This window comes from Mustela putorius, unplaced genomic scaffold, assembly GCF_011764305.1.
Source record: "Mustela putorius furo isolate JIRA1106 unplaced genomic scaffold, ASM1176430v1.1 tig00000407_pilon_pilon_pilon, whole genome shotgun sequence".
NCBI lineage: Eukaryota > Metazoa > Chordata > Mammalia > Carnivora > Mustelidae > Mustela > Mustela putorius.
In genome coordinates, this window is record NW_025421373.1 from 11,393,939 (window position 1) to 11,418,022 (window position 24,084).

A 24,084-nucleotide genomic window follows, 5' to 3' on the forward strand; every position below is an offset into this window, starting at 1 on the left:
GAAAGCCCTCCAAAGAAGAAAGCCCAAGAATACAGCTCCCTTGTGGCAAAGCAACACTTTTTATTTGCTTCTCTCTTAAGAAATACAGCTCTTAGCTCATGAGAGCACAGCTTCTGGATCTATTGTATAAATGCATTATACTAGTTTTCAAGGCTATGGTTCTTTAAAACTAGTTTTTTATTGCATAATACATTTTTTCCTTCATTCTAACCATTGTTGGTTAAATACAAGTGTGATTTTCATATGTAACTGCTTAAATCTTTCATCCACATGTAAGTGGCCTACTATTTTGATGTTTGTTCATGTTGAAGAAGTGCTGGTATGTTTTCATATCATAATAGATAACATCCCAGAAGACCTCCGTGTTGTAACCGTTATCTAAACTTTCTGCTTCATGAGGAGTATTTGAAGAGTGTAGCTTGAGGTCGACTTGCCCTGTTCAAAGACTGGACTTTCTCTTGATATAAGGAAAGCCTCTTTAGTTTCGCTCACTTAGCTGGAAGAGAATTAGAAGTTTTGATTGGCATTCATCCCGGTGAGGACTGCACTCCCGACTCCTTATCTGCGGTTTCTCTGGTCCTTCCAGATCTACCACCCTGCTGTGTCTGGAATCTGTTTCCAGCATGCAGAAGTGGCTCTGCTGGGTGGCTTTCTCCAGCTCTTAACTTCCCCCTCCGCAGAGGCCGTGCTCATCTGCGATCTCCAGCAATGTGCTTACTCTGCAGACACAGCTTTGGTCGGCTCCTGGCTAGAGACCAGCCCTGCCCTTAAGGACACTTCAAACAAACATGCAAAGAGACAAAAAGCTGTGCTCACAATGCACGCTTGCCCCTGGGGTTTCCTTCCAGCTGAGGGCCATTCATACATGCCTCCCACACATGAGGTTTAGAGCCCCCAATCCTATGACCCCAGCACCCTTCATGTTGCATTCCGCTGCTTTGCAGGAAAAGAATTTCAATTACTCATGCATCATCTTCAGTGGAGAATAAATGCTGTTTATGCTGTAAGAAGGAAGCTGTGCCCCTTCGGATCTGGAATGGCCAGAAAAACCACCAGGGAAGTCTTGACCAAATGGCAAATAAGGTCCACCGCACGTACAACTCTGATAGTTAGTAGTGCTGTTCTAGGAACTGGGCTAAGAAAGATTCCAAGGACTCCATGAATGGGAGGGAATTGACACCATGTGATCAACTGAAGGAAGTCAAGGTGGATGGGGATGCCGTTTATCAGGACAGGGATTACTGATGCAGCCCAAGTTAAAGAGAAAAATAAGGAGCTCAGTTTTAATGTGTTAAATTTGAGAGACTCACAGGACACCTGGATCCATTTGGCCATTGGGTACACAGATATGCCCTTCTGAAGGAGAGGGCTGGGCTGGAGAATTAGATGGGCAGCCACCAGCGTCTATGCGGCAGTGACTGGCTAGGATGGGAACACCCAAGGGGAGAGAGTAGTGGAAGCTGAGAAGAGGTTGGGCAGAATCCCCAAGAACACCAACTCTAAGAGGAAGTACAGTTCTACCTCCATGACTCATTATTTCTGCCCCCGTCCCATTGAAGATTTTGTATCAACACACTCTAGACTTTAGTTTCTTCCTCCGTAAAGTGGGAATGATTTCTCCTTCCTGTATCCCATATTGTCATGAGGATCACTTGATTTCTGGTGAAACATGGTGGGTGGAACAAGCATACTTACTCCTGGTCCTTCCAGAATTCCACTGAAATGCTTGTAAATTGGGGCAAAGGGCACTTTGCCAGCAGGACAAAGGGAAAGAGGTAGAAGATGGCAGTGATGACATTTGGGAAACTGAAATGCACATAGGCAAGTGGCAATGCATTTAGAAATCAAAGTATGGGGTGTGCCTGGGTGGCTCAATAGGTTAAGTGTTCAACTCAACTCATGATCTCAGGGTCATGAGATCGAGCCCTACTTCAGGTTCTGCACTCAGTGTGGAGCCTGCTTGAGATTCTCTCTCTCTCTCTCTCTCATTCTGGCCCTTCCCCCCAGCTTGTGCTCTCATGCTCTCTCTCTCTCTTTCAAAAACAGAAAGAATGATGATTGCTAGGCCAGCAGCGAGGGGAAGGTGATCAGAAGCTGGCTACTGTTTGAGGGGAGCCTTAAAGTTTACAAGGGTTTTCTCTTGCATCTCTGACTCTTTCTCTTTCCTCGGATCTCTCTTTCATTTTAAAGAAGTAACTGTTCAAGGGAGAAAGATATGGGTACCTTGTGTGAATTCATTGTGTGAATGAATAAACCACAGTGTATCCATTCTCTTACTGAGTTAGGATGTTAGGATGTTTCTGGTAAAAACAAAGAAATGTACAGATAAAATAAAGGTATGTAAACCTCCACAGAGATAAGACACAGTAACCCCTAAGGGCTGTTACCCCTGGAAGAGAAGGAGGAGGAGGAAAGGAATGGAGAATGGAGATACAGCTGTATTTTATTCCCTGCCCCCATGTTTATTTATTCACTTGGGGCTTTATCGAGATAGAAATTACATATGGCACTGTTATATGTGTAAGTTTAAGGTCTACAATGTGGTAATTCAATATATGCATTTGATGTACATGTTGAGAAATGATCAAGACAATAAGGGGAGATGATACATTTATCATCTCAGGAAGAACTTGTAGGATTTACTCTCTTAGCACCTTTCAAGTATGGTAAACTATAGTCACCATGCTTAGATCTCTAGAACGGATTCATCTTAGAACTGAAATTTTGTATCCTTAGGCTACCTTTACCCATCCTCCTCCCCACACTACCCCACCCACTGTGGCAACTTCCAACGCTCTGTTTCTGTGAGTTTGACTTTTTTTAGATTCTACATATAAATGAACTAATACAGTATTTGTTTTTCTCTGAATCAACACTTAGTATAATGCCCTTCAGGTTTATCCATTTTGTCACAAGTGGCAAGATGTCCTTCTTTTTTTTTAAATTGAATATTTTTCCATTGTTTGGTGGCGTGTGCGTGTGTATGCGCACATGCACGTGTGTGTGTGTATGTATACATCATAATATATTTATCCATCCATCCATCAACAGACATTAGCTGTTTCCATGTCTTGGCTATTGTAAATAATGCTGAAATGAACACAGGGGTGCAGATAACTCTTTGAGATCCTGTTTTCATTTCCTTCAGACACCCAGTCTTGGTAGTTTGAGGGACGCTATATAGTTTTCCAGAGTGTCTGTGCCAAGCTACATCCCCACCAAGAGTGCACCAGAAAAGTCCCTTTTCTCCCCATTCTCACCAACACATGTTATCTCTTGTCTTTTTGATAATAGCCACTCTCACAGGTGTGAGCTTATACATTTTTGTGGCTTTGACTTGCATTTTCCTATTGTTTAGTGATGTTGAGCAATTTCTCATGTGTCTGTTGGCTTCTGATTTGTCCATCTTAGGAAAAACGTCTTTCTTTGGAAAATTTCAGGTTCTTTGCCCATTTTTAAATTGTATTATTTGTTTTTTTGCTATTGAATTGTATGCGTTCCTTATATATTTTAGATATTATCCCCTTATCAAATATATAGGGTACAAGTATTTCTATGAACTAAAACGTTAAGTTATTTTGAGGAAGGAAAAACAAAATCTTCCCATCAGTATGCAATTACATGTATAAGTGAGTGTATGTAAAAGGGCCATGCTCAGAGCACCTGGCTTTCCCACCAGCTCTGGTTTAGAATCTTCATGAAGATGCAAAGCCCAGGACTATGGTTATGGGCCTGTCCCTCTTCTCTTAGACATTGTGAGACCTGGCTCTGGCCATCCCCCAGTCTATGTCCTGTGAGGCCCGGTGGCAATGCCCCTCCACTTTCCACTGCTGTGAGACCTAAGTTAGAATCAGCTGCCCTAGAGAATGCAGGACCTAGAGAGCAAAAACTTTGGAAAATCCTATTCTGGAATACAGCCAGCCACCAAGGTAGGGAGAAGCAAGAGGGTGCCTGTTCTGTGTTCTTTATAATACCAAGTCACCCCAATAGTACTTCTGTTGCTAATAGTTGACAATGCTGTGGGCATTGTTCATGGCAGCAATTGACATAGCAATAGCCTTCTTCCTGGGCGCCTTCGTTTTACTGTGATGATTGACTTATGATACAGGAATGATATTCTCTGCAGATAAATTACCTTTGGTTGTTAAGAGCTAATAGATCTGCTTCATTAATTGCAAACTATTTTTAGCCTCAGCATTAAATGGAGAGACAGAATGCATCCACGAGACAACAAAGCCTGCCTTAACTCAAGTAACACAAGCTTCATAAAGCAGTACTTTGTGGCTTTCCTTCAGTTCTAAAGGAGCCTGGTCATACCCACACTCATACAGTGTTTGGTCTTTGACTATGAAAATACTCTTCAGAGTAACTTTTTAAAATTATAAGAAATAATATACTAACATTCTGTAACCAAATAAAAGAAAACAAGGGGGAAAAAATCATCCTTCATCTCAGCCACCTTGATATAACAATTGCCTTTTACCCTTGCCTTCAAGTTATTTTTCAAATGAATATTTCCTATATATCCAGTACTAGCGTCATGGCAACTGGGTATACTTTTCATTTAACACTATATCATTATTGTTGCTGCGGAGTGACCCTAGCCTCCCTTTTAAACTAAACTTTCAATTCTGAAATAAATCTAGATTTATTGTTAGTTGTGAAGATAATAGAATTCCTGCCCATCTCTCACCCAGTTTCTCCTCATGCCAACGTGGTCCCTAACCATGGCACGTTGGTCAAGTCTAAAAAATTAAGTAGTGATCGTACTAACTACTAGTAGTACCATATTATCAACTGAACTACGGACTATTTGGATATCACTGGTTTTTTCCACTAATGTCTTTTTCTCTTCCAGATCCAATCCAAGTTACCCAAGGTGTTGAGTCAAATCTCACCATTAATGACTGTATTACAGTCCATCCATATAATATCCCACTATTGACCTAACACCCAGTTTCTAAATATCTAGATTGTTGCTTTTTTTTTTCTTTCCTGTCTCACAAGGGATCACGGGCAAAACCTCTTCCCTTAAGATTCTTTTCCTCACAGCAGACTGTAACCACATTTCCAAGAGCCCGAGGAGAGGGACGTATTGATGGCTCTGGGTACTGTCGCACATTGCCAAATTGCCTTCCAAAATGCCTGTGCTCATTTCCACTGTCACAAGTAATTTTTTGAGAGTAGCACATTCATGTAATCTTATCAGCATTAGTTACTCTCACTTAAACATTTTGACTAATCTAACAGGTGAAAATGACATCTCAATTTTTAAAAATTGTGCTTATTTGATTAACTACCAATTTGAATATTTTACCACATGTGTTTACCAACTATATTGTCTCTTTTGTGAGTTGTCTCTTCATATTTTATTTATTAGGGTCTGAATGTGTTTTTTATCAATATGTATGAGTTTTATAATAAATATAGCCCTTGGCCTGTCATTTTGCTGCAGTGATTTATCCTTCAATCTGTTGTTTTGATTTTCTTTTGCGATTTTTGAAGAGCATAGCCAAAGTGTTAGGACGCAGAATTAATCACTTTTCTTTTGATTTATTTTCTTTATTTTTTTTAAGGTTAGAAAGGTTTCTCCTCAAGAACAAAAATCTGATTAAAACCCAATTCTCTTCTATAATTTGATTTCCCATCTTTAACCATTTGATTCATCTGGAATATTTTTGGCGTTTGACCCAAATGTCTGACCTGGCCGCCTCTTGCTCAGCAGCTGCAGGTGGCCACGCCTTCTTCACCATCAACCTTAAAGACCACCTTTGTGTTCCCTGAGTCAGTGAAAGGCGTACACCCCCCTCCCCTGTGTTGCCCAAGGCCGAATTCTTCGAGTTCTCCTGACTCTCTCCTCTCCTTCACCCTCCACATTCACTCAACTACAACACCCTAGTGGTTCTAGTATGTGGTTCTTCCTCCTGCTTTTTTGGAAAAGAGTATATATTGCTTGGAACACTTTTCCACCCCACTTTCCCTCATCCCTACTCGTCTAGAAGGTGGAGTCAGGGGTGTCCTGGCTTTGTGCCCCCGAAGTACCCCATATTGCTCGTATGTTTTTCCCACCAGTTGCTCTGTCCTGCTAACTTATTTGTGGTCCTCTGTCTCTTACATCATTAATGTAGCCTTACTGACTAACTCTGTGCCTGATGCATTTAGGAGCTCAATACATATTTGTTAGTTATGTGAAAGGCCTAATAGGAGTATATATGTCAGTAAAGTAGAAGTCCTACCCAACTCTGTCCCAGCAAGGCTTGATTAGAATATTTCCCTGCAGAATATGAAAGTAAAGGGGATAGCATAGAATTCATGCTTTTTATGGTCTGAAGATGTCAGGATACTGTAGCTTGGCTTGTTCAACGTCCATTTATTCTCCTTCTAGGCATCATAACTGTCATGCAAAGGCTGGAAAAATTAAAACAACATTTTTCAGACTGCCTTGCAGACAGTATTCTGGAGGTAAATTAGGTCTCACTGATGAGATGTTTTCTTGGGACAGATGGAAGGCAGGTGTGGGATGAAGGCCATGTCCTGCTGCTCTTTCTCATGCTAAGCAAGGCTGTCAAAGCATAGAACTCACACTTCCAAGGTTCCCATCACTTTGTGGGTCTAAAAGCAACCCCAGTGTCATGGCAGGATTGAGTATGAAGGCAGAGATTTCTTGGTTTTGAGTCACCACTAAAACTAGTTCCTCTCTCTCTCTTTCTCATCTATTTATTCATCTATCTGTAAAATAGAGTGAATGGTGAGTCATGAATTCCAGTCCATTGGCCTTCTCAGCAATTCCATAACCACATTTCTGCTGAAAATACTTAGAATGTTTTCTGTTTTCTGAACTGAACCTTGGCAGGACAAAAGGACTGGTGTCGCACTTGTTGACTCAAGCAGCCCACCTTGGTCAGTTGTCATTTTTCCCAAAATAAATGGAGAAAGTTCTGTTCCTAGGACTTAGGATGAAGCTGTGCTTACTCATTATTCTATGGTTCTGTGAGGGTCTGATAGATCATTTCCACTCTCTTTCCCCCCACTTCCCAGTCTCCTTTGAGATTTTATTGGCACAAACCTCCTAAATCAGCAAAAAGCTACAAGTAGCGGGTAATTATAAAGCTAGACCTAAAGATAAAAATACACAGAGAAAATGTAAGTGAATGATTAAGATATTTAACTTAGGAAGAGTTCTTTCAAATGTATAAGAAAAAAAAATTAACAACCCAGTTAAAAAATGAACCAAATGCATGAATAGAGGAAGAAAAGTAGCCAAGGAAGATATTAAAATATTCACCTTTTTTTCGTATCAGATTACTTGGGTGCCTGGGTGGCTCAGTTTGTTGAGTTGATTTTTGGTTTCAGCTCAGGTCATGAACTTAGGGTCATGAGATGGAGCCCTGTGTCAGACTCGGTGCTCAGTGTGGAGTCTGCTTGAGATTCTCTCCTTCTCCCTTTGTCCCTCCCACTCATGCGCTCTCTCTCTCTCTCTCTCTCTCTCTCTAATAAATAAATAAATCTTTTAAAAAATTAACAAAGACTTTTAAGTAATACTCAGATCTGGTAAAGATATATTACTTCTACTGGACATTCTCATTACCCCTTCATAAGCTGCTAAATTGGTTAATTTTCTAGATATTAGTTTGGTTAGATTTCTGAAAAGTCCTTAAAATATCCATTCTCTAGGATCAATAGTTGTCAACTGGAAGCAGTGTTGTCCCCAGGAGCCATTTAGTAATGTCTGGAGATTATTTTTGGTTTTCATACTATGGCTGGGGGGTGCTATTGGCATCTAGTGCTTTGAGACCAGGGGCGATATTCAACATCCTACAGTGCATAGCAGAGTTCCCACAGAAACCCACATAGCCCAAAAGGTCAACAGTGTTGATATTGAGACATTCTGTCTTAGATACAAGAATTTTGCTTTAAGAATTTTTCCAAATGAGAAAATTAAATGCATCTAAGGATTTATTTATTCAAGCATTTTTGGAGAACTGTAAGTCAGTAGTTATTGAAACTTTATATGTACATACCTATAATTTTTAAAATTTTAATTCTAGTATAATTAGCATACAGTATATATTAGTTTCAGTTGAACAGTTAAGTAATTAAAAAATTCTATACATTACTCGGTGCTTACCATGGTAATTGTACTCTTAATAACTTTCACCCATCCCCCCCCACCTCTTCTCTGGTAACCACCAGTTTGTTCACTATATATAAGATTCTGCTTTTTTGTTTATCCCTTTTTTCTTTGTTCATTATTTTGTTTCTTAAATTCCACATATGAGTGAAATTATATGGTATTTGTCTTTCTCTGACAGACTTCTCTCACTTAGCATTATATCCTCCTACCCGTGTTGTTGCAATTGGAAAGATTTCGTTGTTTTTATGACTGAGTAATATTTCTGTGTGTGTATGTGTGTGTGTATGTGTATACACTACTGTACTACATCTTCTTATCCATTCACCTGTTGATGGATTCTTGAGTTGCTTCCATAATTTGGCTATTGGAAATAATGCTGCAATAAACAGGGGTGTATATACCTTTTTGAATTAGTGTCCTCATATTTTGGGGGGTAAATACCCAGCAGTAGAATTACTGGATCATATGATAATTATGTTTTTATTATTTTGAGGAATTCCATACTCTTTTCCACAGTGGCTACACTATCAGAATGCATTCCCACCAACAGGGCACAAGAATTTCTTTCTCTCCATATTCTCACCAACACTCTTTGTTTCTTGTGTTTATGATTTTAGCCATTCGGAGTGTGAGATGATATCTCATTGTAGTTTTGATTTGCATTTCCCTGATGATGTGTAATGTTGAGCATCTTTTCATGTGTCTGTTGGCTATCTGGATGTCTTTGGAGAAATGTCTGTTTTGGGCTTCTGCCTGTTTTTAAATTGGATTAGTTGTGTTGTGTAAGTTCTTTATATATTTTGGATACTAACCCTTGATCAGATATGTCATTTGCAATATCTTTTCTCTTTTAGTAGGTTGCCTTTTAGTTTTATTGATTGTTTCCTTTGTTGTGCAGAAGCTTTTTATTCTGATGTAATCCCAATAGTTTATTTTTGCTTTTGTTTCCCTTGCCTCAGGAGACATATCTAGAAAAATGTTGCAATGGCCAATGTCAGAGAAATCACTGACTGTGTTCTTTTCTAGGATTTTTATGGTTTCAGGTTTCAGATTGAAAAAAATATATATGGTTTCAGGTCTTACATTTAGGACCTAAATCCATTTTGAGTTCATTTTTGTATATGGTGTAAGAAAGTGGACCAATTTTATTCTTTTGGGTGTAGCTGTCCAGTTTTCCCATCACCTTTTGTTGAAGAGACTGTCTTTTTCCCATTGTCTATTCTTGCCTCCTTTGTTGAAGACTAGTTGACCATATGATTTGTTTGTTTCTGGGCTCTGTATTCTACTCTATTCATCTATGTGTATATAGTATATAGTAGCATATCTTGAAATCTGGGATTGTGATACCTCCAGTTTGTTCTTCTTTTTCAAGATTACTTTGCTATTCAGGGTCTTTGTGGTTCCATGCAAATTTTAGGATTATTTGTTCTAGTTCTGTGAAAAATGCTTTGATATTTTGAATTAGATTGCATTAAATCTGTAGATTGAGGGACTCCTGGGTGGCTCAGTCAGTTAAGCATTTGCCTTCAGCTCAGGTCCTGGGATTGAGTCCTTCTTCAGGCTCCTTCCTTGGTGGGGATTCTGCTTCTCCCTCTGTCTGCTGCTCCCCCTGCTTGTGCTCTCTGTAGAGGGATATATGCAGAAAAATAAAATATCTGTAAAAATATTTGTAGATTGCTTTGGGTAGTATGGACATTTTAACAATATTTGTTTTCCCAATCCATGAGCATGGAAGATCTTTCCATTCGTTTGTGTCATCTTCAGTTTTTTTCATCAATGTTTTTTAGTTTTCAGAGTACACTTCTTTTATCCCCTTGGTTAAGTTTATTCCCAGGTATTTCATTATTTCTGGTGTAATCATTAATGGGGTTGTTTTCTTAATCTCTTTCTGCTACTTCATTATTCATGTGGAGAAATGTAATGGATATTTGTATGTTGATTTTGTATCCTGCAACCTTATTGAATTCACTTATCAGTTCTAACAGTTTTTTGGTGGAATCTTTAAGTTTTCCTATATATATAACAGTATCATGTCATCTGTAAACAGTGAAAGTTCTACTTCTTACCAATTTGGATGCCTTTTATTTCTTTTTCTTGTCTGATTGCTGTGGCTAGGACTTCCAGTCCTATGTTGAATAAAAATGGTGACAGTGAACGTTTTTATCATGTTTCTGATCTTAGGAAGAAAGCTCTCAGTTTTTCACATTGAATATGATGTTAGCTGTGAGTTTTACATATATGGCCTTTATTATGTTGAGGTGTGTTCCTCTAAACCTAACTTTGTTGAAGGTTTTTATCATTAATGGATGTCATATTGTGTCAGATGCTTTTTCTGCAACTATTGAAATGATCATATGGTTTTAATCCTTTCTCTTGTTGATGTGATATAGTAGGTTGATTGGTTTGTGAAAATCAAACTACCCTTGCATCCCAGGAATAAATCCCTCTTGAGCATGGTGAATGATTTTTTTTTTTTATTGTATTATTGGATTTGGTTCACTAATATTTTGTTGAAGGTTTTTTTTTCTATGTTTATCAGAGACATTGGCCTATAGGTTTTTTTTTTTTTATAGTGTCTTTATCTGGTTTTGATATCAGGGTAATTCTGGCTTCATAGAATGAATTTGGAAGCTTTCGTTCCTCTTTTATTTTTTGGAATAGTTTGAGAAAAACGTGTTATTAACTCTAATTTAACTCTTTGGATAAAATTCCCTTATATTCCCTTATAATCCTTTGTATTTCTGTGTTGTTAGTGGTTATTTCTCTTCTTTCATTTGTGACTTTGTTTATTTGTGTCCTCTCTTTATCTCACTTTCTCACACTCTCTCTTTTTTTCTTTTTCTTTTTTTTTTTTTTCTTTCTTTCTTTCTTTTTTTTTTTTTTTTTTTCCTGATGGGTCTGCCTAAAGGTTTATCAGCTTTGTTGATGTTTTCAAAGAACCATCTCCTGGTTTCATTGATCTGTTCTATTGGTTTTGTTTTGTTTTAGTTCTCATTTCATTTATTTCTGTTTTAATCTTTATTATTTCCCTCCTTCTATTGGTTTTGAGTTTTGTTTGTTCTTATTTAGCGCCTTTGGGTGTGAGGTTAGGTTGTTTATTTGAGATTTTTTCTTGCTTCTTGAGGTAGGCCTGTATTGCTATAAACTTTCCTCTTAGAACAGCTTTTGCTGCAGCTGAAAATTTTTGGACCATTGTATTTTCATTTTCATTTGTCTCCATGTATTTTCTTATTTCCTCTTTGATTTCTTGGCTAACTATTCATTTGTCAGTACCACATTATTTAACCTCCATATATTTGCGGTCTTTCAGATTTTTTTCTTGTGGTTGATTTCTGCTGTCAAACTGTTGTGGTTGGAAAAGATGATGGTATGACTTCAGTCTTTCTGAATTTGTTGAGACTTATTTCATGGCCTAATGTGTAATCCATTCTGGAGATATTCCATGTGCATTGAAAAGAATGTGTACTTCACTGTATTAGTATAGATATATCCATAATTTTTAATTATCCATCATAGAAATACTCAGATATGAACAAAAAGACATATACACAAATATTCTCAGCATTATTTTAACAGTGAAATTTTGGAAACAACCTAAATATCAATCTGTCGTGTAAGTTAATGTACATATGTGCTCTAAGGAGCAGAATACTTGGCCTTCCCACTGCCCAGTGGTCTTTTCCTAGGATCTGATTCTCCTCTAAGGAGCTTTCAGTACTATGGGTGGGATCAATAGAAGAACTATTCCCAATACTCCCTTCATCCTGTCAGTTCCCAGTTTGGAAACTGGAAAAAAACCTGATATTTCCTCTCTGACCCCTTGGCTGAGTCAAGAGGGAGTCACATTACATAAGTTTGGCCACCCAGATGGGACTTTAGATCTTTTTTGTTTTTTTAAGATTTTATTTATTTATTTGACAGAGAGAGATCACAGTAGACAGAGAGGCAGGCAGAGAGAGAGAGAGAGGGAAGCAGGCTCCCCGCTGAGCAGAGAGCCCGATGCGGGACTCGATCCCAGGACCCTGGGATCACGACCTGAGCCAAAGGCAGCGGCTCAACCCACTGAGCCACTCAGGCACCCGGGACTTTAGATCTTGAACCAAGGTGGAGCCGGAGAATAGTTCAAGACCAAACCCCTGAGTGACACCAGTGACGGCAGTGGTAGGTGTCTGTGGGCGGGGGGGACAGTGGCAGCTGCCTCCTAGACTGGCTGTTCTTACCAAGTGACAGCACTGAGCCTCTACTACTTGGGCCGCCAGAAAGGCCTTGGTTTCTGTTATTAAAAACATGGATGGGAAGCCCCAGCAGCAGTCTAATAAATTGACACCTTAAGATTTTGGTGAATTGCAGACTGTGTAACCTAAGTGATATGCTAGAGCATTCTACACAGTTGTTAAAAAGAAGGATCATTAGCCCATACTGGTAAGTGGGAAATCAAATGGAAGAAATTCATCTACTCAAACTCTTTCATTTACTAGTCTCTGTGTTCTGAACTGGACATACCTATTTCTTGCCCTCATGGAGATTGATTGATTGATTGATTGATTGATTGATTTAGATTTTACTTATTTATTTGAGAGAGAGAGAGCACATGAGAGAGCACAAGCATGGGGAGGGGTAGAGGGAGAGGGAGAAGCAGACTCTCCACTGAGTAGGGAGCCTGATGCAGGACTGAGGCACCCAGGTGCCCGTCATGGAACATTATTTAAAATCGCAAAATGCTGGAAATAAATTAATTGTCTAACAAGAGTGGAATGAGAAAGAGTGTAAATTGCGGCATATGCAGTACAGTCGTCCCCCACCTGTCTATGGTTTCAACGTCAAGATTTCAATTACCCACCGTCAGCCAGTCTGCACACAGATGATCTGCCTTCTGACACATCATCAGAAGGTCAAGAGCAGTCTAGCACTCCATTACAGTGCCTAAGCCATTTGCCACATTTTACCTCATTGTGTAGGCATTTTGTCACCTCTCATTATCATGAAAGGAGGGGTGAGTATGCTACAGTAAGGTATTTTGAGAGAGACCATAGTCATATAACCTTTACAGCAGTATGTTAGTATAATCGTTCTATTTTATTATTGTAAACTTCTTACACTGCCTAGTTAATAAATTAAAGTATCATAGGTATATATTTATAGGGGAAAAATAGTATATATAGGGTTTGGTACTATCTGTGGTTTCAGGCATCCACTGGGGGTCTTGGAAAGTATCCTGCACAGGTAAGGGGGAATTACTGTATAAAGGAGAACTTACAGCCATTAAAAATAATTAGATTGATAAATATATACTCTCAGTTTGTATATATATATATATATATATATATATATACATACACACTATATCTGTAAGTATATATCTAACTATATAATATATATAACTATATAAGATTTAAAATTTTGACTATATGTATATATATTTATTCTATATAATGAACACAATAAAGAAAAATAAAAATTTTATATACATAAATATATATGTACATATGTATATGTATATATCTATATCTACATATCTATATTTACATACAGATATCTTACAAAAAGTCACATGTAACCAAAAGGAAGTATTGTATTTAAATGTTGACAGGACTCATTCCTAAATTTTGGCAATCTGCATATGTTATATTTATAAACATAAAATGTATTATTTATAACCATGAAATTATTTACGATAAGGATACAGTAAAAGATTTGAAGTTTGCTACTGTAAAACATTTGAAGTTTTCTAACTCCATTTCACACTTAACCATATTTTTGAGATGTTCTGTAATATGAATAAGTGAACTATGTAAAGAGACATAGTTACATAAAATACTTATAAAACATATTTATGTTACAAAGTAAAAAGAAAAAAGAAATTCATCTTCCTTTGATACATTCCATGCCCCTAGAGACAAGTCGGAAGTGCTTGGTTTCCCTTTGTTGGCCTCTGGGTGCTAGAAGTTATAGAAAGGACTGAGGATCATACGATTGCCAGGCTGGGAAGGAACAGCAGAGTTCTGGTGAAGTCAGCTGAATTAGGTGTGGCATGCCAGAGAGGTGTCTGATTTCTGTCCTGCGGTATCATCTTTCCATCAATAGACAGAACCTCTGACAGTCTCTTTTGCTTTGGGGCAGGCAAAGTGGAGCCTCCTCTGGATATCATGCTGTTCGCCTTGAACTGCACAGCTCTCAGCATCCAGTGGAGAATGCCCAGGCATCCCAGGAGCCCCATCACCGGCTATACTGTGAGTACTGGGGCCCAGTGATCTCAGACATGGGTGTCATCCTGGTAACTATACGCCCTTCCCACCCTTGCTCCTCCTATAGAGGGCCTGCTGACACCAACCCTCCCCAATTAATCACTGCCCCGGTTTCCTTACATGAAACCAGAGCAAATGTTTCCCTTTTAAGGGTATTTGTAAGTGCCTGAAAGTCTGTTAGGATCTATGGAGTCCTTACTCTGTTCAGGGAGGGGGAAAATGTAAACTAAGTAGAAGATGTGGTTCCTGCTATCCAAGTGCCCACGGTCAAGTTCGGAGGCTAAAGCAGAAACATGGGAATAAAGTAAAGGCATGGACAGGCAAAGTGGGGGAGGGGACAGAGAGTGCATTCCTACCTATCAGAGGAGAGGTTCACCAATGTGTTTTGTTTGAACAAGTTTTTAAAAATGAGTGAACTCTTAGCAGTTAGGAGATTTCAAATAAGTATTTGAGTTCTGAAAGCTCTGGGAATATCCAGAGAGTGGGCCACACCAGGCCCACATTCCTAAGGGGGAACCGAGTCCACTGGAGCTGGGCTGCCCACTTTAGATGGGACAGAACCCCCATAACACCCAGATCTGCAACTCCCTACTGCCTCCTTGTCACCAACAATGGGCCCTCCTCCTATTGTCTTCTTAAGGCAGAGAAGTGTGTTTCTGAACTCCTGTTACATAAAAAGTGGGACAATGGAAGATGACCAGAGAAAGTCGAGGTTTGGGGAAGACTAGCAGCTGTTGGGTTCCTCCCACTTCACTGGCACACATCTCTCTCCCAGTGTCTGTGGGCTCATGGGTGTGCCAGTCCGGCCACCGGGGAGCTGGTGTTTGTTATAGAACCAGGGTCAGCGAGGCGGCGCACCTCAGAGCCCCATCCCCCCACCCCCTGGTGGCTGTGTCCGGAGCTCGAACCCCGGGCCTTTGATCTGCTATAGGAGTGCTGGTCCGGCTCTCACCCCGATGCCTGCCTCTTTTCCAGGTCTTCTACTCTGAGGTGGGCGCGGATAAATCCCTACAGGAGCGGTCGCATCGTGTGCTGCTCCAGGACCCCGTGGCCCCGGTGAGTAAAGACAGCGAGGCCTCCCCCTCCAAGAGCACCTGTGGTTGGCGTTGCAGCGATAGTCAGAAGGATTTCTGATCGTGTGTGTGTCATATGTAATAATCATGTGTACATAGTCCTCTGGAACTTACACACATTTTCACGCACACGCTCTCATCACATGCCTCGGCCTGCGTGTCCAGAAAGGCAGGCGCGTGCAGAAAGGGTTCTGGGGAAGCACATCCATCCTGGACTCAACCCGCCCCCCCCCAAACAGCCACCTTACAGCTGTTTTTTCGTTCATGAAGTTCGATGCCGACTTTTTAAAAATCCCCGTAAAGCTTTATAAATAAATATGACCCATCTGTATCCTCCCAAGTGCCTGGAGACACAATGCAGAAGAAAATGATGTAATTTGAAATGTATATTCAAACGGTCCAAGTTGTTTATTTTTCTTGTCAAGCTCCGGTGCCCGGTCCTTCCACTCACCAGCGACTGCCTCTCCATCTATTTCTTTTCCTCTTTCCTGTCAAGGTCTCCGTGGGTGAATTTTCCTGCCTTAGGCATGTTCTGTTTTCTTTCCTCCACTTTCCTCCCCCCGCTGCCCCGTTCTACTACAATTCTCCAAGAGGCTAGAGCCTTTGGAATTGCTCTGCAAGCATCCAGCCCCGGCGGCCAGAGTGCGGCGGCGGTGGGGGTGTTGGCGACTGCGGAGTCCGCGCCCACTGTAGGCGCAGAAGCCCTACGTGGAAGCTGTTGCTCCCTGGACTCCTTCTACCTGCCAGGCGCGATTCCTCCTGCTTTCCATTCGCTTTCGCATTTAATCTTCACAACTATCCTAGGACTTCATTTTACTGACGAGGATGCCGAGACTCACTCTCAGGTGAAATCACTCTCCCCACATCACACGTTAGTGAGGAACAACGTCCACTGGAACCCAGCGGAGGCTGACTTCTGAGCCTTGCTCTGGCTTTTTGTTTTTTTTTTTTAAATTAAATTTTAAGTTTTTACAAAAGCTCTTCAGGAAGAAGAGGTACACATTTGCAGCTTGTGTGTACTTTCTTGCAGGATACACTTTTAGTCTCAGACTTTGGTCCCAGCTGCCCTCATTTGCCCCAGAAGCCCTCAGCCCCAACCTCTATGGTTTACTTTATCCTCAAAGGGGAGACCGGCTTAGCCCACTGAGGAATCCTTGAGTTGAGGTTGTGTCTCATCTCAGCACTTTCAACAAGCACCTGGACCCTGCCAAGGAGCCAACAGTATCTCCAGCTATCAGCCTGCAACATGGTCCAGGCATCGAGGGCACAGTGACGGTGACAGGTGTCTTAGAGTCTGGGCAGTACCTCTGGAATTGAGATCCTGTCTACGGCCATACCACCCTGAACGCGCCCGATCTCGGCTGATCTCGGAAGCTAAGCAGGGTCGGGCCTGGTTAGTACTTGGATGGAATTGAGATCCTGCCCCGAACACTGGCATCTCTGGGGAGGACCCAGCAGTGCAAAGGTGAAGCATGGGGCCAGGGGAGAAATAGGCACCCTGAGCCTCCAGACATCCTTCCTGCACTTACAGATTGGGTAACTTTGGCCAGAGACCCCTCACCTGGCTAAGCCTTACCTTTCTCCCATGGAAGGGGTATAATAATTACACTTGTTGTGAGTTCCAAATAAAATGGTATATTTAAAAGCCTTTGGTTTTAAAATGTAAAGAAGCCAGATAGATGTTAGTGATCATTCCTGAGGATCACTGCCTTTATGTTAAATACATTCTGTCTGTTAATTACATCCAGGCATTAGAGTATGCTAGCAAATTATGCCTTGCCCATTTCAACACACTTTCACGGTTGCTGCTATACGCTCAGTATAGGATAACACAGAGTCCCGATTCTCAGGCAGATTTCAGTCTTATTGGGAAAATCCCATTCTCGTTGATAAGCAGTTGGAAAGCAACGTGAGACCTGATGTCATTATCATGCCGCTTAGTAGACCGAAGTTTTGAAGAGGGAGAGATTAGTATATGAACAAGTGGTCCAACTAGGGGCTGAGCACTGAAGCAGGAGCAGTTTTTAGAAAGGCACAGGAGAGGGAGGAGCACTGAAATCAAAAGGAATGGTGTGAACCAAGAGGACAGCCTGCATGTGTGTGTGTTCATGCCCATGTGCTTGTGCGTTCTGGTGGGGAGTGGGGGGAGGTGCAGAATGCCCAGAATGGAGAGAGGAAATCATGCGAGGACATAAAGACAGTGAGTCAGGAAGAGGGGAAGTGTCTGGTTTAACAGTGAGCTCTGGATTCAGGACTTGCATTCAGTGTGCTGTATTACAACAAGCTAACCCTACCGGACCTCAGTTCTCTCGTAGACAGAACAGGGATCCAAATAGTATCTATATCATGGGAGCATATCTGGGGTTTCCAAACTGTGCCAGCTGCTCCAGGCTGTGCAGCAAACTCACGGGGGTGCTGCGGAATGTTGCAGCTTCTCAAGGGAAAGAGGGACATCTGTGTGAAGGACCACTACCAAGTTGTTTGGGTAAAACTACAGCATAAATGGAACACTTGGGCATTTCTTTGGTATCATAGGTGCTATAAAAATATTCCTGAGACAGCAAAGGTGCGGTCAGCAGAGAAAGTTTGGGAACCCTCTGACCTGTATGATCACTAAACAGGGTCCCGGCCGTGATGCCCTCAGTACTGCAGCTAGCATGGAACAAGCACTGAGCGAGGGGGCAACAGAGCTCAGACGGAAGCTGTGTGTTCGCTGCCTGTGTCTCTCTGTGGAAGGGGGGGCTGCTCTGCTGGTTTATTTGCAACCTGGAAGTTTCCCTTTCCTTTCATGTTGTTCTGTTTTTGTTTCTCCTCTGCAGGGACAGTCTGATCACCGGGTGATTTTTGTAAGTATGCTTCAGAAAAGTTAAATCCTTGTCCCAACCCAGGATTCAGGGGGTTCTCTTTTCATCAAAATGTTGATTTTCCCACATCTCGCTCTTACTGATTGAGGCCTGAGGGAGAGTGCTTAGTTCCAGTGTGAGCAGGGACAGCGGAGCATACCAGGTGAATTTTTAATCATTTAGAAAGAAGGCGCTTTTATTCTCCTCTGTGCTGCTTCATCTCACACAGCAGAGTGAGGTTACGGGGAACATTTTTAAAGGTTGAAGTAATTTAAGCTCCGTTCCATAACTGGGTGAAAAAGACTGAAAAGGAGAGAAGATATTTAAATGACTGAACACCGCTGCAGGGTGGTTCCCCTCCCCCCACCCTTCCTTCTCCTTTCCTCACTTTCCCTAAGGATTCCAGACCTTCCCAAGAAGCCAGGTCACCTCAAATCACTTGACTTGCTGGATTGACTGCCAAACAGGTCGGCTTATATCCTTCAATGATTTGCCAAATGGAGGCCTTTGACTGGGTTAGCGTTTGACACTTTTTTCTTAGAACAACCTGCAGGTTTCAACCTGGAAAAAATAAGTAGTAAAACAAAGCAGGGCGATTTGGTCATTTTTTAGAGTTGGAAATAGAAGCAAGTGTTTAGACTGGTAGGCTCCACACTTTCTAATCATTCATATCATTGTTAAAAAATATTTGAACACTCACATGTATTTATAAATTATACATATGCTACTTTACTAGTATACTATGTACATTAGAATGTTCCACAGAACCTTAAAGGAGGAGATAAGACAGAAATAGAAAGTTCTTTTCTTCTAGCATCTCAGAATATTGTCTTGCTCACCCACAGGGAAGCACCATCATCCTGCTTTGGAGTCCACTGGTCTGGTGATCCAGAATCATGATTGCACTTGGGTCTTATCCAAGGTTAGAGAGAGAAAACAGAGGCAGGAATCATGAGACTAGTTATGGTGTCCCAGCTCTGTCATCACAGCAGAGGTCATCTTGGACAAAGTTACTGAACCCCTTTGAATCTCTCTTTGACTGTAAAATGACCTAGTAATGGTTCCCAGCTGGGGGTTCCTTTGTTCCCTCTGGGGCATGTGGACATAAGCATGGACATTTTCATGGACAAGCCTCAGGGAGGCTGTTTTCCCTGCAGTACACAGGACAGACCCATACAAGGAAGATTTGTATAGCCCCAAAGTCAGTACTGCCCTTCCTGTGAAACTCTGGAAGATACTTTCTAGCTTTCCTGGGACCACTCAGGCAACAGAATCCCCCCAACTCCTACCACCACTCTGGCCCACATAGCCTTCCTCAGGGCCACTGAAAGAAAGATGTTTAGAAGATAGCACTTTTCTCTTTCTTTGGTGCCTTCCATGTAATGATGCTAGATATTCACAACCAAGGCCCAGTCTCAACTTGTAGAGTCAACTGTGAAGTTGAATCCAAGGTTATTAGCTACCAACAAGGTCATTTTAGAGCAATCGTAGAATTTTGGTGTTGAAACTTTGGTCCAGAGGAGCAGAGTGGCATCTCTAAGATCACAAAGCTATTGGGCAGCAGAATCTGGGTCTCCTGGCTCCTGGTCCAGTGCTCTCCCACTTTGTGCTTTCTCTCAGCTCTGTTCTCTAGATGCCCTTACAGTATAGTAGCTCCCTGGCTGGGCTAGCAAACAGGATGACCTCTAGCTTCATTTCTGGAAACAAATAACCTGGGTTTTCAGCAGTAGGAGAAAAATATAGCGTGAAAGGGAATAAAGGTGGAATCTGAAATCGGGGTCAGAGATTTAAATCCAGAGTCCTTCAGCATGGTTTTATCATTGCAAAGAGATATTCAGTTAAGAGTAGTCCCATCTTTAGGGGCTCCGTGTACATAGCTCTCCAGATTGTTTTTGTACATTGGGTCACATAATGATTAGGATAAAAGTCAAAAAGTCCAAAATGCCAAGATAATAGTGATTCTAACAAAATGTGCATTCATGTTTCCTTCAGGATATATCCTGTTTGGTTATAACCAATTTTGGTGGCTTCTGTCTGTCAGAGACCTCGAATCTTATTGCTCTGCCATCTTGTTGCTCTGCCAACCCTTCTAGCCCTCCTTCCCATGGCCCACATTGGCTCACTGGCACATCCACATTCTAGCCAATAGATGAGGAAAAGAGGAAAGGGAATGCAGTCCTTCCTATGAAGGGATAACTCAGAAATTGCCCTCAGCATTTTAACTCAAATTCTGTTAGACAGACTTTAGCCACATGGCCACAGCTGGATGCAAGGGATGCTGGGAAATGTAGTCTTTGAGTGGCGACAGCCCAACTAATATACAGGGGTTCTATGATAAGAAAGGAGAGAATAGATATGAGAAGACAATCAGTCATCCCTGTCACAGACTTTGAATGGGGGGAATGAGACTGGTACAGTAGATGTGGAGAAGTTAGTTGGACCTCTGAAAAACAAGGTGCTAGCCTGAAAATTTGATATGCTGTGTGTGAGAGTTGGGCAGTTGGAAGCATATTAGGTTATGATGTGTCTTATGAGGGAAACCAGACCCATTATTGTCATTACTTCTGTTGTTGAGCTTTCATCTTGGATTCAGTGAACTAACTAGCCTTGCTTTTCTCTTCTTTAGATATAAATTCTCTGATCCCATGACAACCACTGGGGGTATTGGGAAGACAGATGGGGCAGGTTTTGACGTTTTGCATTTTAAGAGGGAGTAGACAAACACAAAGTAACGTTATTTTGTAGAGAAGTATCCAGCTTTGCCTCCTCATTCCCCCCAAAAAGGTGTAGGAAGGGGTCCATGGAGACTGCTGAATTCACTCTGGACTCTACTCCAAGAAAGCGGTTTCTCTCACTGCTTCTCACTACATTGTATAAAATAAAATCCAAGAGAGATAAACATTTTGATTTGTTCTCAAACTTCCACCAGGCAACAAAACACTTAGTTTTTTAATGTTTTAATGTTTTTTAAAGCATATACAGTATCTTATGTAGTTTGATGCAAGTAATTATAAAACACTTAAAGATGGAAATAGAAAGATTTGTGGAATTGTATGGTATTTTAATAAAGAACCCAATGGTTATCCCTAGTCACAATACAGTGAGAGATTCCATTTGGGAGGATTGATGTCAGAGGAAGAAATGATGGTTAAGTCATTGAGTCCAGCTCCTCTTTCCATGACCCCAGCTCCCCAGTGCCCTTGTTCCATACTCCCTTATGCCACTTACGTAGCTGGTCAAAACAGGAAAAGGCTGGGAATAGTTGGCTCTGGGAGGGTCACTTTCTAGCTGTCTACCTATTAGAATATACCTGGGCTATAGGTAGAGCTAATCTTTCATATCTAATAAAGGGTTTGCTTTTTGACCTACATAAGCAACATCAACATGTATGTTGATATGTAAGTTTATGTATTACATAAACTTATGGAAGTTTATAAACTTACATAAATAAAATTCTTAATAAATACATAAACTTATATAAATAAAATAATTTATTTTAATTAACAAATTAATAAATTCATAAACTTACATAATAAAATAAAATTCTTAAAATAATAATCTGATCTTCAGTGTTTATGATAAGTATTTATTATTGATTTAAATTTTAATTTTTTTGTACATGTATTTTTGAGTTAGAATTTGGGCCTTGGAGTTAAGCAAAGCAGGGTTCAAATCTCCATTTTGCCACTTAATAAATTTATGTTCTTGAGCAAATCATTAACTTTTCAGGGATTCTCTTTTCTCCTCTGTAAATGAAAGAAAGAGTGTATCTACTTCACTGAACTAAAGAAAGAATTAAATCAGGCTACATGTTCCTGGAACAGAGAAAACACACAATGCATGGTAATAGTAGCCATATTTGCTATTGGCTCAGAGCTAATATCTATAACAATCTATAACCATGCTGCTCCTCCCCTATGTCATTCTAGTATAAGGACTTCCAGGGGGAAAAGATCCTAAAGCAAAAGTCTGCGAGGACATTGGTTTGAAAGTGTATCTTTGCTCTCATGGAAGAGCCTGGGCATGGCTGGCTGACGAGAGAGAAGTGAGAGGCTTTTTATCCACCTGCTACCTCTAGTCTCTTAATATCTCACTTGACATGGAACCGGGGGACAGATAGGGGAACTGAGATGCACAGATGCAAGGAGTTAGGACCGGAAGGGGGCTTGGGGTGAGGTCCATATGTTCAGCCACGCCCCCTTGTGCAGCTGCACAGAAGATGGAGCAGAGCAGAAAGGAGAGGCGGAGGGACTGGGGGCAGACAGCCTCAGGGAGCCTGTAGAAATGGCCGAGATCCAGAGGAAGTGGAGGAAGGGAGCAGGTCTGAGAGGCACGTGGAGGTGGTTGGAGAGAGGTGGGTAAGAGAAAGTCAGCCTGTCTCTGGATTTGCCAACCCCAGGGCCTGGGACAGTGGTACAATGCTGTTAATCAAGATGGAGGGGTCAGTCATAGAAGCTGGTTCTCGATGAGGTAATCTGCTTATATTGGGCACCTTGATTGGATTTCTTTCTTTCACTCATTCACTTTCTTGCCTCCATTTATTCATTCGTTCATCAAAAAAGCATTGCTTAAGCATTCGCTACCCGTCTCTACTAAGCTTTAGGTTGCCAGAGGAATAAGAACTTCCTCCAGCCCTCAAGTGGGTGGGGAGAAGGTGACAAATAAACAGACACTTACAACCTAAGGTGAGTGGTGCTAAGATGGAGATATACCAAGGACACCAGGGAAGCGTAGAGGAGGGACACCTAACCAGACTGGAGGCTGGGGGTCAGAGAAATGAGGTAATGTCTCAGCTGAACTGAGTCATGAAGGATGAGCAGGGGTGAGCCAGGCAAGAGTGGGGAGAAGGGCATTTCATGTAGAATGAGCAGCAGGTTCAAAGGCCCAGAGGCAAGGAATTGAATGGCATAAATTTGAGCCCTGCCAAGTCCTTATGTATGACTGGAATGTAGAATGCAAGGAAAGGAGGTGACATGAGATGGTGCTGGAAGGATAAACAGGGGGACACAACTATGCCATTCTAAGGGGATTATAAAATGGGAAGTGACATGCTCAGATTTGAGGTGTGGGAAGATAACTCTAGCAGGTAAGGTCTACACTGGTGGTGTAGGCAGTGTAAATGAACCGAGAATCGGAACCCACTGTCATAATTTGGGGACTTGGACTTAAGTGTCTATGAAGAGGAGATGACCTAAACAGACTCAAGTGACGTGAGCAAGTCTCAGTGACAGTATTGGTAACTGGCTGAATGGTGGTTAGAGAAGAGGTGAACACAGAGAGGAGAGTGTCAAGAATTTGTTTTTTGGGTTATGAGAGAGTGAAGGCAACATGGGAAGCAATTCCTTGCTCTGTTTTCAGTAGTGGGAGGAGAAAAGATGAGGTGAAATTTGGCTATGTTGAACCTTAGCGGCTTGGTAGCTGTTGGGTAGAGATAGTCTAGAGGCGGTTGCAAACCCATGTCTGGACAGCAAGAGGGCGGCCAGAGCTGAGAGGCAGATTTGGGAGGTGTCAAGTGAAAGTAGTCTGGAAGCTGCGGAAGTAGTAGATGAGCTTACCCAGGCAAGATGCCAGAGTGAGAGGGTGAGATGGCAAGGGATGACTCCCTGGGAAAAACCAGTACCTGTGGGGCAAGCAGAGAAAGGGGAGTGGGTGGAGGATATTGAGAAGGAGCAATGAGACAAGTAGAAGGAGACCAAGGAGGTGCATCGTCATGGCTTCCAAGGGAACCAAGAAATTTAAGAAGCAAGGCTAGGCAACAGTACTGAAAGGTACAAAAAGTCAAGTACAGA

At 41.4% G+C, this 24,084-nt stretch overlaps 1 protein-coding gene across 1 annotated transcript in view; it reads left to right on the forward strand.

Annotated features, from left to right (window-relative positions):
- The window catches only part of EGFLAM (EGF like, fibronectin type III and laminin G domains), a 181,293-nt gene that overhangs the window by 49,695 nt on the left and 107,514 nt on the right, over positions 1 to 24,084 (forward strand). The window contains exons 2-4 of the mRNA XM_045079488.1: positions 14,255 to 14,364; positions 15,355 to 15,435; positions 18,272 to 18,298. Of these exons, the coding sequence (XP_044935423.1) occupies positions 14,255 to 14,364; positions 15,355 to 15,435; positions 18,272 to 18,298 (218 nt within the window). The remainder of the gene's footprint in view (positions 1 to 14,254; positions 14,365 to 15,354; positions 15,436 to 18,271; positions 18,299 to 24,084) is intronic.